General features: G+C 41.9%; 1 protein-coding gene across 1 annotated transcript; it reads right to left on the bottom strand.

The window, feature by feature from the left end:
* Positions 1-505: 505 nt before the first annotated feature.
* On the bottom strand, positions 506-12,109 carry ctdsp1 (CTD (carboxy-terminal domain, RNA polymerase II, polypeptide A) small phosphatase 1). The gene is made up of 7 exons (XM_086119748.1): positions 11,368-12,109; positions 7,502-7,650; positions 7,323-7,424; positions 6,357-6,413; positions 3,765-3,857; positions 3,082-3,267; positions 506-2,302 (listed from the first exon to the last, which is right to left on the bottom strand). Exons 1-7 carry the CDS (start codon positions 11,444-11,446, stop codon positions 2,171-2,173), a joined length of 798 nt encoding a protein of 265 aa, XP_085975874.1. The 5' UTR covers positions 11,447-12,109; the 3' UTR covers positions 506-2,170.
* Positions 12,110-13,859: the final 1,750 nt, after the last annotated feature.

The following is a 13,859-nucleotide window of genomic DNA, read 5'->3' as shown; positions in this document are numbered from 1 at the left end:
GCAAGCTAAACCATGATTGGTCATTACCAGTGGACAGCAAGTGGCAAAGTGGCCACCGCCTGAGATGGATAAAAACTGGGATTTTCCTGCTTAATTCATATTCCACAAAAGCAAGAATAATCAGAATACTGTGTTTAGACTAGTGGGGGTGCACAGAACATATACAAAAAAACCATGAAACTAAAACGTCCTGGACAGGGAACCTCGAGGACTGGGGTTGGACACCCGTGTCGAATTCTGAACCTGGGAGCCCTCCGCCGTGAGGGAGATGAGCAATCAATTAACTCTTAAAACCCATCTACATCAAAATGTTGTTTTTAACATTGTATTCGTGATTTTAACTGCTTGTTGTAAGGTGTCCTTGAGTTTCTAGAAAGGCGCCCACAAAGAAAATGTATTATTATTATTATTATTACATATGTATGATAATTCAAATATATTTTTTGATCCTCCAGGGGTGTCACCCATCACTCAACAGATAAACAAAACTCAAGATGACAAACAGCATTGTTCATTTAGCATTTATGGGAAAAGGGCATCGTAACATAGTTCGTGTATAACATGGCATGATAAAATAGGTCAAAAATTAGATTACAACGATTAAATCATGGGTACAGTAACATGGATGTTGTATATATTAATGACATTTGTTTGCTTCCTGGCTGTGCAAAATGTGAACAAATCTACTGAACGCGTGAGGTACAGTAGCGGCCCTGTGAACAAATCTACTGAACGCGCGAGGTACAGTAGTGGCCCTGTAGTGGCCCTGTAGTGACACTTTTGCTTTAAAGGCAAAGCTCTATAAATAAAAGCCACCTGGTGTGAGCACACCAAACAAACATTTTACTGTTATGTGCCTAGAACAGTATGATTTATTTTAGTAACTTGCTGGTGTTTCTTCGCCAAGTTTAGCTCCATGTTCAATCTCACTGAAAAGGTTAACTCGAATAGCCAACAGCCATAAACATGACAAGGAAATGCATCAGATGACACCTCACGGGCCAGAGACAAAAGGAATCGGGGTTTTTTTCTCGTTTTTTTTTTTTTAAAAGAACAGGGAGTTTGATTGACAGGAACTTCAAAAGCATACAGAAATACTGTAAAATATGTTTGTCATCCCTGCTTTCGCTGAGGAGCGGTACTGCAAAAAGGACAATCCAGTCATTCAGCTGCGGCTGTTTGATTTTGTCATTTGCATACACGGTGGTGGGGGGTCAAAACAGTCCAAGAGGCTTGTTGGATCCAACACAGCTCCTTTAAACTCACCGAACATGTCAAATGTCACCTGGTTGGTCTCTCACAACGCCACCGTGAAACGATGCACTTGGACTCCGACGGACAGACGAGACAACTGTGGCATAATTGTAGCTGCACTGACAGATCTCAAAACAATCACAGACAGATGACAGTATTGACCAAGAAATCGTTCGGAGTTGATTGTAGCTTAAAATACAGACATCGTAACACACTTTTTACCCCCTGCATGAGATTGTTACCAGCCTATGTGTACCGTTTCGGAATACAAAGGAAAAAAAAAGTCACTGTATTTAGACAAAAATAAAAAAAAGCCATGCGGTCACATTCTGCTCCTCCAATGCTGCACTGAAGAGTTCAAGTTTCACTTTCAAAAGGTGGAAGCGAGCCTGTCAATTACGAGTCAATTTGCAGAAAATGTGACCTGGGTGACTTGGAAATGTACACCCACAAATCAGATGCTTTTGAGGGCTGTGGCAGGTTTGTCTCATCTTTGTGGCAGGGCTAAAATAATAAAGTTTAAAAAGGCACCTTCGGGAGGCCAGCTAAGGTTCAGTGAATAGTGAACTGATGAAATCTCAGCAGTCCAGAGAGTTCAATGCCGACAACAGAGAAAAGGGTCCTTAACCATTTGCTCATCCATTGACATGCGATCACCACTTCCGAGGGAGTGAGGAAATGGAGCATTATTGTCGAGCAATTTTCTGGATGACCCGGGGGTAGCAGCATTAACACTACCGTAGACTCCTCACTTGGGGTAGGCTGGAAAGAGTCTGCGTTTGGGTTGGCAGTGGAAGCTGCAGTCTTGCATGCGTGTGTGTGTGTGTGTGTGTGTGTGTGTGTGTGTGTGTGTGTGTGTGTGTGTGTGTGCACGCGCAGGCACATCAGATTAGCATGCCATTCTGTCCAAATTCTGTTAGCTTGTGGCCCCTCCTTGGTGCTTAAGGACAGAATAGACATTATCCACTTTGCTTAGCCGCTCGAAGAAGGGAATGAGGTCCAGAAGCTCAGTGTCAGACATGTCGTCGAACCAAGAGGCCACGGGCACCTGCGAGTGACCAAACAGACTGTCAGTGTATGAAGCACCACCACGAATATCCATCCATCCATTTTCGAATCCGCTTCGGGTCGCGGGGGGTGCTGGAGCCTATCCCAGCTGTCTTCGGGCAGTAGGGGAGGTATACCCTTGAACTGGTTGCCAGCCAATCGCAGGTCACACAGGGATGAACAGCTATTCACGCTCACATTCTCAACTAGGGACAATTTAGAGTGTTCCATTAACCCGCCATGCATGTTTTTGGAATGTGGGAGGAAACCAGAGTATCCGGAGAAAGCCCACGCAGGCACGGACAGGAAGAACAGGCTAACTCCACACAAGAAGGCCAAAATCGAACCCTGCACCTCTGCACTGTGAGGTGGACGTGCTAACCAGTCAATCACTGTGCCGCCCTATCAAGAATAGGTTTTTGTTCAACATCAAATATTCACTCATCTCTATTCTAATTTTCATTTTGCACGAAGGATAATATCACCCATTATACAACTCTGTCCCAATACATGCAATTTGTCCAGAGTTGATGCCTAAAAAACATTATTCCAAACTCTTCATCCTTTTGGAAAATGTTATTACAATTGTCAAAGCCTTTCCTTTAGTCTCCCCAAGAATGTCAGCATCACTAAGCATAACTCCATCCATCTTTTTTGTTGCTGTAATTGCCTCTTGTCTCAAGTTGATCTGTACTTTTCGAATTGTAATGTCATGTAGTCAATAATAAGATTTTTTTTTTTTTTTAAATGGACAAATGCTGTCCAAACAAAATTACTCACAGCGTTGTCGGGATGGAAGATGTAAGAGGCAGGAGAGTTGTCGACTATGATGACCTTGTTAAGGTCCCGGCCAAGGCGACTGAGATCCTTGACATAATTTCCTCTGTGGAAGACGCAGGACTCTCGGAAGAGGCGGCAGCGGAAGGCTCCCCACTTGTCCAGGAGGTCAGAGACAGGGTCGGCATACTATGTTGGCAATAAAGGCAATGGAGAAAATTAACGGTGAATTTTTCTTTACTTATTTATTTATTTTTTAACTGTCATGTTCAGCTGCTTGGTTACGCAGGAAAAATGGATCCGTGTCTTTTTAGACCGGAAGAGTGAAGTTTTGTAAAATCCTTGGTAGTTTTAATTGTGATCGTAGAACAAGGTTTGAGAGGTGGCTGACAGGAAAGGGAACAAGGGAGGCGAGAGAGAGAGACAGTGAGAGAGAGAGAGAGAGAGAGAGAGAGAGAGAGAGAGAGACAACAAAATAGCACTCCCAACAAAATAGCAGAATAAAACAGATTGATTGATTAATATGTTACGTAGGAGACATTATTTGGACTGGGAAGCCAGTGCAGCGTAAGGATGGGATAGTCCAGGCTAACAGGCCAAACAGTGCAAATGGTTTGTGATGGTGGGGGGAGTGGTGAGGCAGGAATGGTGACTTGTAAACAAACAGATATGGACAGACACCTCACCTTGGCTAAACTGGCAGTGAACAGGACACACTCAAACATTTCTCCCATCCTTTTCAGGAACTCATCCACATGAGGCCGCTTCAGGACATACACCTAAAAATTATGGACACTGTTAAACCGGAATGAATTTTAGAAGCTATGTTTGAATGCATCGAAAGCCATGTAAAAGTGAAAGTTCTTTAACCATTTACACCAGTGGCACCCAAACTACAGCCTGGGGGACATTTGCAGCACACCATCCATTTTTTTTAGTAGCCTTCAGCATATGGTAAAAATAAAAATTGACTGGGCCCATGCCATTTGCCTACACCGGGGGTTGGCAACACACGGCTCTTGAGCCCCAGTGGCTCCCTAGAGCTTTTTCAAAAATGTTTGAAAATGGAAAAACATGGGAGGGAAATATATATATTTTGTTTTAATATGGTTTCTTTCAGAGGACAAACATGACACAAACATTATTAAAGTTTTCCGATGCTGTAAAAATGTGTCAAATAAATATTAAATGTCAGCATTTCGTCAATGAATATTTGCGTCATAGCCTGCGACACACATTTCTATTAGCAGGGCGGGATGGCAGTCAGGGGGCTGTTGTAAAAAAATAAAAATCAAAATCAGCTGCCTTTCATGTACAATTCACTGAGGGTACTTGCTAAGAATGGGAATCTGAGCGGCCAAGAGAAGCATTTTGAAACGGTACACGTGAGCTATGATAGTTAGCACGCTGCGAAAGTGCGTCCCATGCCTCATCTTAGCGGCCGTTACGGCTGTTGCTCATCACGGCATGCGTGTGTAACTGTGTGCGTATGCGCGCGTGTGCGGTAACGGGTCGATCGCGGGAGGTTGGTGGTTCGAAAAGTAGATCTTCCGTCAAAAAGGTTTTGGCACCCCTCCTCTACAGGATGAAAAAAAAAAGGATAAAAAAACTTTTAATCATGAATGCTCGTTGTGTATTCGTCGCCAATTTAGTCATGTTGATAGCAGGCTAATATAGCTCAAATAGCATGTGTTGCCTTCATTATAAGGCTTATTTTTTGCGGCTCCAGACATATTTGTTTTTTGTTTATTTTGGTCCAATTTGGCTCTTTCAATATTTTGTCAGTCATGATTTCATGAAATAAAATGCACACATATCCACTAAATTTCACAGCTCCTTTAAACTCACCGAATAAATTTGATATACTTATAAAATATAGTAAGACAACTGTTTGTTCTTGTTTTGGATTTTGATCAACTTATCAATTGTATTCAAGAAATGATAATTATAATCAATATCAGAAAATTGAAATACAAAAGGAGAAAGAATAACTATATATATATACACACCAAAGGGTGTATAAATAGAATAGTATAGTATACACAAGGGTAAAAGTATTTGATGATATGTAGATTTTTATTTTCTTCTTTGTTTTGAAAAACGATCAATTCAAATTGCTACAAAATACGGGGTAGGACTAGATAAGTTACTTACTTCTTCCTACTCCTTTGAGCATACAACTGTGATGATGTGTGTTTTCTTCTTTTATCTACTTTCTAATTTTCCTTTCATAATTTTTTGTTTGACTTTTGTCAACCTGTTATTGTGTGTACTATATATGCTCAATAAACAAACAAACAAACAAAACACATGTCTCAACATAATAATCACGATACAAGTGGGATAAGACCTAAATAGAAAGCAAGGTTCCAAGATTTTTGTGTCATTGTGCCTTTGACTGATGATTTGAATGAATGGGCCATTCATCACAGTATACAAAACGGTCTCAACTCTGAATGGCTGTTATCTAGCAAATGCAAATCAGTGCATGAGATAGAGGTAGAATATAAACTATGCGACGACACAAAAAATGACATTGTCTAGTAAATCAAGCTCAGCAAAACATTGCCTGTCGGTTAAACTGGCATTATGATTGTGCTGAACAAAGTCCTGGATTCATATTTCCTGAAATGCTGACTATAGACAGTATGAGAAATCATGACTTCTCAGTTACAGAGGCAGTTGCGAGCATGTGTGGGCGCGTGCATGTGTACAATTGCTTGTGTAAGCTTTCGTGCATGCGGGCTGGTGTAAGCCAAAAATGCCAGGGCCAACTTTTAATGCCAGTCCAGCCGTGTTTCCTTCACTTCTCTTTATTTATAAAGAACATGCAGTTGCTTTGCTCAACTTTATTGGATTGGTCTGAGTGTTTTAAAGACATCAAAGGTGAAGAATGTCAAAGCGGCCTCCTCCTGTTTTATGTACGCGGCCCTTGAAAGAAAAGGTTTGGACACCCCTGATGGTCGCTATCATTCTGGTGAGCTGGACATGCACAAAGCTCAATATCAATGTGTAATTCACAGACGTGCGCAAAATCTGGGACTCATTCCTCCATGTTTTTTTTTTCTCTCTGTGGCATTGGTGGCTAAGGGCCACGTTCCTGAACCAAGTCATCCGGAATAGGCTGTGTTTGTCTGAACAAACCTATCCTGGATTACTTGAATCGGGCCCGGGCTGCTGGCATGTCTTCTGTGTTCGAGTGGTAGTCTCCAGGTCCCAGCCGGCAGCACATTGAAGAAGAATTTAACTAATAATAGAAGAGCGGGGTGTGACGCTACCTGGTGTACAGTTCCATCTATTTCCACAGGAATGATGAAATCGGCATTGTTCACAGGCTGTATAAAGAAAGTAAAGAGTGTTAGAGGAGGATGGCATGAGGAGGAAACAAGACATTTGGAGTGTCATGTGTTTGGTTTGTTGTTTTGTTTTAAGAAATGTGTTTATGTAAGTCCAGTTTCCCCCAAACTTTATTGGGCAAAGTATATTTTCATATTGGCATAATCTCAGGCAACATCACCAGACATAAATGTCACCAAACGTAGACTGCCCATCATTATGTGCTGCTAACAAAGATAGATGAACAAAGATACAGTTTTTATAGGAAAATACATAATAATTTTTTCGATCATGGGATAAAAATAGATCATCATCACTCCAAGGTGCTGCCAAATTGTGGTTGGAACCACTGGGTAAGACTGCACTGCCCATCACCAAATGTGTTTTTGGGTTTCTCAGCAAAGATGAACATTATGAAGGGTTGTAAAGAGGTGAAAATTTTCCAACAAATTTTGGTAAAGTTTCAGGTTTGTTTACATAGGACTTCAAATCCCTGGGAAATTTTGGATATACCTATTGTAGATTGGGAGTTTTCCATGCAAATTATAGGGAAAAAATCCATGAAAGACGGATTGTGCCCCTTCATTGCTGACAAGAAATAAAATAAAATAAATCCCTTTACTTGAGTAGTTATGAGCCTAAGCTTGCCCATACAATTTTGGCGAGCTAAATCAATCAATCAATCAATCCAAACTAAGATGTGGTCATTCACAAACCACTGCCCCATCATATTTGCATTCAATCTCTTGTTTTAGTCCGGATTATGCTAAAATGGATTTTCCCCGATATTTTTTCGAACCTGCACGTCTCTAAAATTCCACGGAGGCTTTCCAACATTAGAAAATTCACAGAATTTTGCAACCCTATTGCGATAACATATAATAATGTTTGTAGAAAAGTGCTTGTACCTTAAACGAACTGTGAACGAGTGTCTCATCCAAGTCGATAACCACGCAGACCTTTGCGGCATCTTTGGACTTGGCTGGAGGCAGTAGCGGCTTCACCTGGATCTGAAATGGCCACAACACCTCTCAGGAGACCGCTCGGACATTTCAACCCAAAGGAAGCAGGAGGAGCTCGGACTCACCTTGGAGACTGTGCCGTTCTCCTCAACTAGCAAGGGGGCGTTGTTGTTGACCGGTGGGGGCTCAGGCTGGTCCCGGCAGAGGCAGCAGGAGAAGATGGAAAATAAGCCACCGCTGCGGGGCTTCTTGGTGGACAGCGAGGGTGTGGAACCTGCACAGGAAGATTCGGTGCTCAGCAAATATAAAACGACCAGACCTTATGACGAAGAAAAAAAAAAAAACGAGCTGCGGACAAAAACAACCTCTCCAGAATGTCGAAGTTTTGAGCTTCTTGATCACTTTTCCTAACTTATTGTTCTCGTCCTATTTGTGACCCCAAACACCCCCAGCCCAAAACATGGCCACTTTCTGTTGAGCTGGACGTGAGCGCGTTAGCAACAAACCAAAGGCTTTCATTCCCACTGCCTCTGCTTGTGCATTCAAAGGCCAACTGACCCTCTGCTGGCCTCACAGCACCGCACAAAACAGGAAGAGGAAACAGGCGGGTATTGACGCAGGAAACAGCTTGTTGGAGCAGAGCTTGTCGTGGCTGTGAAGTAGTGCAGGCTGTTACTTCTTTAATCTTAGACCCTTTATTAAAAATATCTCCTTATTATTATTAGCTCAATGGACAATTTGCACTTTTTATACTGAGGTAATTACGAACGGTCCAAAAAAAAAAAAAGGGTTCAAGAGAAACTTTCTCATGCTGGTTTTCTATATTTTGTGGTAAAAAAAATGTTCTTATGTCAACCATTTCTATATTCTAGGCCATGAGTGCCCAACAAATCGATCGTTGTCAGCCGATTGTCCGCGGACTGGTCCAAGTCAACCGCAAGTGTTGTAGGAAGAAATGGGGAGGAAAAAAATATACCGCTGCATGGTTGTGTGTGCGTGTGTGTGTTATTAATGTTATCATTAGTATAATATTTTGTGGTAGTTTACACTGCACCCTAAGCATCCTATCAGTTTCACGTTCACCAAAAATACAAATAAAAAAATACAAAGCGTCAACAAAAATTTACATGGGACAGGAGATGAGAGCCAATCTCTTTTTCGTCAATGGACGCTACAGCTTCTTGTTTGCTTTCAAACTTAGCTTGTAGCCGACGTGTGCACATTTTCAGCATGACGTCTTTGATCCACTGGTGAAAGGACACTTTGATTCGCTCCTCTTTCTTTCATCTATAACTGCTTCAAACAACAAAGTCAATGTAGGAAAAGTGGTTAAGACTGCACGACTGTTCGTGTCTTATGTGTTGTGTTGCATTATTTTGTCATTTTATGTTAACTGTTCTTTTGATGGTGGCGCGGGAACCCGCAGCGGCTCCTCTTGTTGTCTTTATACAGATATAGAATCAAAGTTTTGAGACAACACAAGTGCAACTCATCTCAGAAAATGATCATTGACATTACAAAAAATGATTGTTTCAGTTAAACATTTGGGTGACATAAGAGGTCACGTTGCCTGTGTGACATCTGCCGCCTTGATTGGAAGGATGACAAATACACAATAACATTATGATTAGTCAGATAAGCATTCATACGTTTTTTTTCTTTTTTAAACTGGATCACCAATCCGTAATTCTTAAATGTACAACACAATGATTGGTCACTTCACAAGATGTAGTAGCATGCACAAGTCTGAGGCCACCTGAACATTTTTGTTGAAGAACTTAAAAAATTCCCACACATAACTAGACTCCATTCAACCACTTTCCTAACCGCTTTTACAGTAAAAGCCAAATCCTCATCAAACTTGAGTGTTGTATTTAATTGTTTCACAAATATTTCATTAGCTAGCTGACTACTTCCTGGTTCCGAGAGGATCAGGATGATGATGGCAGTTCCATCATGACCTTCGTGGGTGGGAGCTGCATCTGCACCTTCATCCAAATACTCAGTTTTCAGGGCTCCTCTGTCATGTGTGCACAGCCTTTTTGCAAGGTTGCACAGAAATGAGTCTTATATTAAATAAAACAAAACAAAACAGATTTTTGGCATAATTTTGTAAATGGTATCTGCCTATTTGCTACTCATCACTGTTTTATGTCAAAATAACGGTTGTAACTAAGGTCAGATGCTCGAGAGTGCTTTGAGTTTGCAGGTTTAGATCGATGGACACCCCCACCACCCCCAGAAGGCATGGATAGTGACCGATAAGCTACCTGATTATTCAGTAACCTGCACTGATACTCTCTGCAATCGACTGCCGTGTACAGTGAACAGAGCGCTGATTGCCCTGTCATTTATTCACACACTATTCCTTACATCAGGGTTGTGGAACGTGTTTTTAGCGCGAGCCACTGCATAGCAAGGGTTTTACGTACGTATTATCAAGCCAGATTGTAACACTATGATGAATACAAAGACCAATGTTTGCTACGTCCCTATGTTTTGAATTCTAGGTTTGTTTTGGTTCCTGTATGGTACAGCAAGGGAACAACATGCAAAATCAACTGCTTATCTTTAGTGTAAACAGGGAGAGATTTCATGGCATTTAAAAGGAATAACAGCAGTTGAAGTCATTTCTTTAAAGGAGAGTGCAAAATCTATAGTTTGTATTCTTTTTTTTTAATTGAAGATGCAGAAAAGTACAACATTAACAGTTAAAAAGTTTAAGCATGAGGCTAGCTATGACATCTACCAGCCAGAAGCTGAGTCGCACTGTCTTGGTTTGCAATCTAGAACGTAAGGCTAGTTCAGGCACTCGCATGCTCCACTTGGGTTTCTCTGCACCCACCACCTGGTAGGGTGCAGGACGGCCTAGGGACAGTGGCATGTACAGCGCTGGTTGCTAAGAGATGAAAAAGAAAGTAGCCAGGTGCCTTTTTCCCGCCATTTCCGATGTGAGCAGGTGCATGAAGACCCATCGAGGTGCACTTCAGGCTGAGCAAGTCACTGTGCCTGCTCAATGGATTGACCCCACCTCACATGCAGACAGCCTGCAATTATGGATGGCGCACTGCACTGTGCTAAGTGCAGTGTGAAAGGGTCCAATATTCCCCTCTCCCTTCCATGATATTAGGACTGCAACTATTAATGTTTTTTACAATTGATTATCGCACTGATTATTCCATCAACTTAATCACTGGATCAAAACTAGCTCAAGGTAGCGGCAGGCTGTTAGCTGGCTAACCGCTACCTAGTCTGCATGTTGAGTACCTCGAGCATTCATATGTTCTTTCCTACTGGAAAGGTACATAATTGCCCCCCCCCCCACCCTCACCCCACTGCATTTGATTGGTAACATTGGCATGGACAGCCTTTCGAGTTGGAGGGTCACAGTTCAAGTCCAGCTTTAGACACAATGGCAAAAAAAAAAAAAGGCTACTAGTTGTTGGACAAATTCTGGTCTGTTGTCTGGCTATTGTTGAGGGGCCCTTGGGCAAGGCATCCCCTGAGCGCCAAAGACGCAGGACTGTTTGCACTTTCACTCATAACTCTCTCCTTAGATCCCTGCGCATGACTACCTCTCTGTGCGATGTTCAACACCAAAACAAACAGCAGTCTAAATTATGAGTACAAATAAAAATAAAATGACGTGGTGCCGGCCTTTGGCGTGTTTCCGATAAGACTATGGAGAAGCAAAGAATCTTTGCGGTGGGTGTCTTCTCTCCACTTTTTGTTTATTCCAAATTTGTAAGACTCGGCTGCTGTGGCGTCACTTCCGCTGCACAAATTCAAGGCCTGCAGCCATGAACAGAAAAATGCGTCAAAGTGACACTTTCACCTCTTGCAACTCGGTTACGGTCTTCTATGGTGGTCAAACTCTGTCATAACTATCACGTACAATCGAGGCTCATTCGTTAGATGTTGTGATTGGCGGTGGAATGCAATCCTTAAACTTTCCGAACGCAATACTTTCGGAAGAAATAAAAGCACTCACCCGTGTCCCCTCTGTCCGTTGCTTTATTTCCCTCTTCATCCCGGCTGACCTGCGTGATGACCGAGGACGGGTTGTCCATAACGTCCAACTGTGCTCACGCGTCAAACTTGAAGTTTCGTGCGCCGCATGAACGTCCAGCGAAGCCGAGCGGAGGTTGGCCACTCGCCGCCTACAGCTCCTCCATTCCACGCTTATAGGCCGGCCGTTGGTGTGGCTGCATGGAAAGCCCGAACTTGCAGTACATTTGTCACTAAGTTGGCAACTTTGATTCAATATGGTGCTCAGGCGCCCCTCGCAGTTTCAAGATCCAAACACGGAGGTTTCAAGGCGTCCCATTCCACTTAAAGTGGCGCAGGAAAAGTGAGGGAATGTTCGGGGCGAACCGCAGCCTCTTCTGACTTCCACAACTTTGTCGACGATCCCTTAAAGGTTGCTCGCAGAAAACTTACTCAAAACTTTTCCGATTCCATTTCGTGAATAGAAAGCAGATCGCACGCGTAACTTAGTGTCGTTCTCATCCTAAATGTACGGAAAATTGACAAGCAACAAGGAAGTTAACATTGACATTGGTTGATCGGGTGCTTCCGTGTAAGAAGTTATTCAAAAGTCTTCGATGAAAACGTGGAAGAATCTTAGCAGTGGTTTATGCTCATGGAGCGGCTTTTCCGGTAATAAACTCGACGACGACCGAAGGATGCAGACAGGACGGACAAGCCGACAGACGGACAGTGGCGTCTTTTCGTGGGAGTTGCCGTTCAGTAACGCCTCAGTTCGGGGCCCCTTGAAACTGCCCAGGTTCACACAAGGGAGCATCAAAAAAGTTCAGGCTCTGGTTTCGGCGGCTCTGCTTGAAAAAATTGGATCGGCCAAAACTTTTCTTCTGGTCTATAAAACGTGATTGACACGTGTTATTACTTATTCCTCTGATCTGCTCGTCGCAAGTAGTGAACGGAAGCTATATAATTGCATTCTCATAAAAATGTTGCTAAAATTGTGGAAACACATTGCTATAAGAATAAATGTAACATACTTTCCGTCAAAGGTACTGCACATATCACAATAAACCAACAACTACCAATTAAAATGCAAACACAATAAAAACTATTTGAAGAAAACAGTTTTGTAAATAAAAACACACTAAGAAGAAATACACACTAAGAACCAACTATGAGATAAAACGGTAAAAAAAGGAACTAAACCCAAGTTGTATAGACTTCCTACAATATTGAATATGTGCATATCTTCTTCACCAGCTGCTGTTTACCTAAATCTACTTCACTCTTTTTATTGAGAAAAAAATAAATGATTTCAAAACATTGAGCCTCCTTGCTTGCGAGGATGTAATTACCGTTGTTGTGATGTCTTATATCCATCCATCCATCCATCAATTTTCCAATCCGTTTTTCCTCACAAGAGTTGCGGGTGCAGGGAACAATCTACAATAATAAAACAAGAAAATCTATGCTTCTAAATAAAAGTGTAAGTAGTAACAGAAACGTAATACACACATATTTTTAATCACCACAGCAGCATTACAATGAATTATTCATGTTTCCCTTTTCTCTACAGCAAAGGAGGCTGTCACGTTTGTTCTAACTTTTCAGATTAGAATGAAATCATGAATTTACATGTCACATGTATTTCAAATTTATTAACTTAATTATAGAATCATTCTTATTTTCCTACACCATCTAAAGTGCAACTGCCACTGTGATAAATTTAGAAATGTAGCCTACAGTAACTAACCCAGTCACTCAAGAGAATGAATGAATGTTGATTTGACGTCATACACCTTGTGCCTTGTAACTTTTTTCATTACCTGTATTTGTATTTAATTTTCAATTCAGTCGTCTTTCCCTTTCACTTAAAATTAAGCGTTAATATGAACAATTCATTTGAATATACAGTAATAACATTGAATGGTAATTTCATCCGAATTTGGCGCCCCCTACAGTCCACGATGTCCTAAGCATCTTCCCATCTCGCCAAATGGGCAAGCCCGCCCTGAGCACTACAAGATTCACGACACTTGCCAAGTTTAAGATAAGATAAGATAAAAAAACCTTTATTAGTCTCGCAATGGAGAAATTCCCAATTCACAGCAGCCCAGTTATGAAAGGAAGAAGTAGAACAACAAAATATAGGAGCTGCTGGAAAGGCAGCCACTCTCGCGGCGCCATTTTGAAGTCAAAATAACAAAAATAACACAACACAACACATAGGACACAGACAGTCGTGCAATCTTCACCACTTTTCTGCATACGCTTTGTTGTCTGAAGCAGTTCTAGATGAAAGAGGAGAGGATCAAAATGTCCTTTCACCAGTGGATCAGAGACGTCATGCTGAAAATGTGCACACGTCTGCTACAAGCTAAGTTTTGAAAGCAAACACGAAGCTGTAGCGTCGATTGACGAAAAGAGATTAGTTCACTTCTCCTGTCCCACGTAATCCGCTTCAAACCCCAAGCCGCGACTCCCAGTTCCAAATCCGCA

Source organism: Hippocampus guttulatus, chromosome 1 (assembly GCF_054856545.1).
Source record: "Hippocampus guttulatus isolate MCC_2025c chromosome 1, RoL_Hgut_1.0, whole genome shotgun sequence".
Lineage (NCBI taxonomy): Eukaryota > Metazoa > Chordata > Actinopteri > Syngnathiformes > Syngnathidae > Hippocampus > Hippocampus guttulatus.
Note: the sequence above shows the minus strand (reverse complement) of the source record. Positions and strands in the feature narration are given on the sequence as shown.

What these genes read in the sequence shown, in the direction of transcription:
- ctdsp1 (XM_086119748.1), bottom strand. Translation starts at nt 11,446, where the DNA reads ATGGACAACCCGTCCTCGGTCATCACGCAGGTCAGCCGGGATGAAGAG. An exon ending in TCGTTCACAGTTCGTTTAAG is followed by an intron (nt 6,414 to 7,322) that starts GTACAAGCACTT and finishes TTCTTTATACAG; the next exon opens with CCTGTGAACAATGCCGATTT. An exon ending in TCTTCCATCCCGACAACGCT is followed by an intron (nt 2,303 to 3,081) that starts GTGAGTAATTTT and finishes GGTCACTCGCAG; the next exon opens with GTGCCCGTGGCCTCTTGGTT.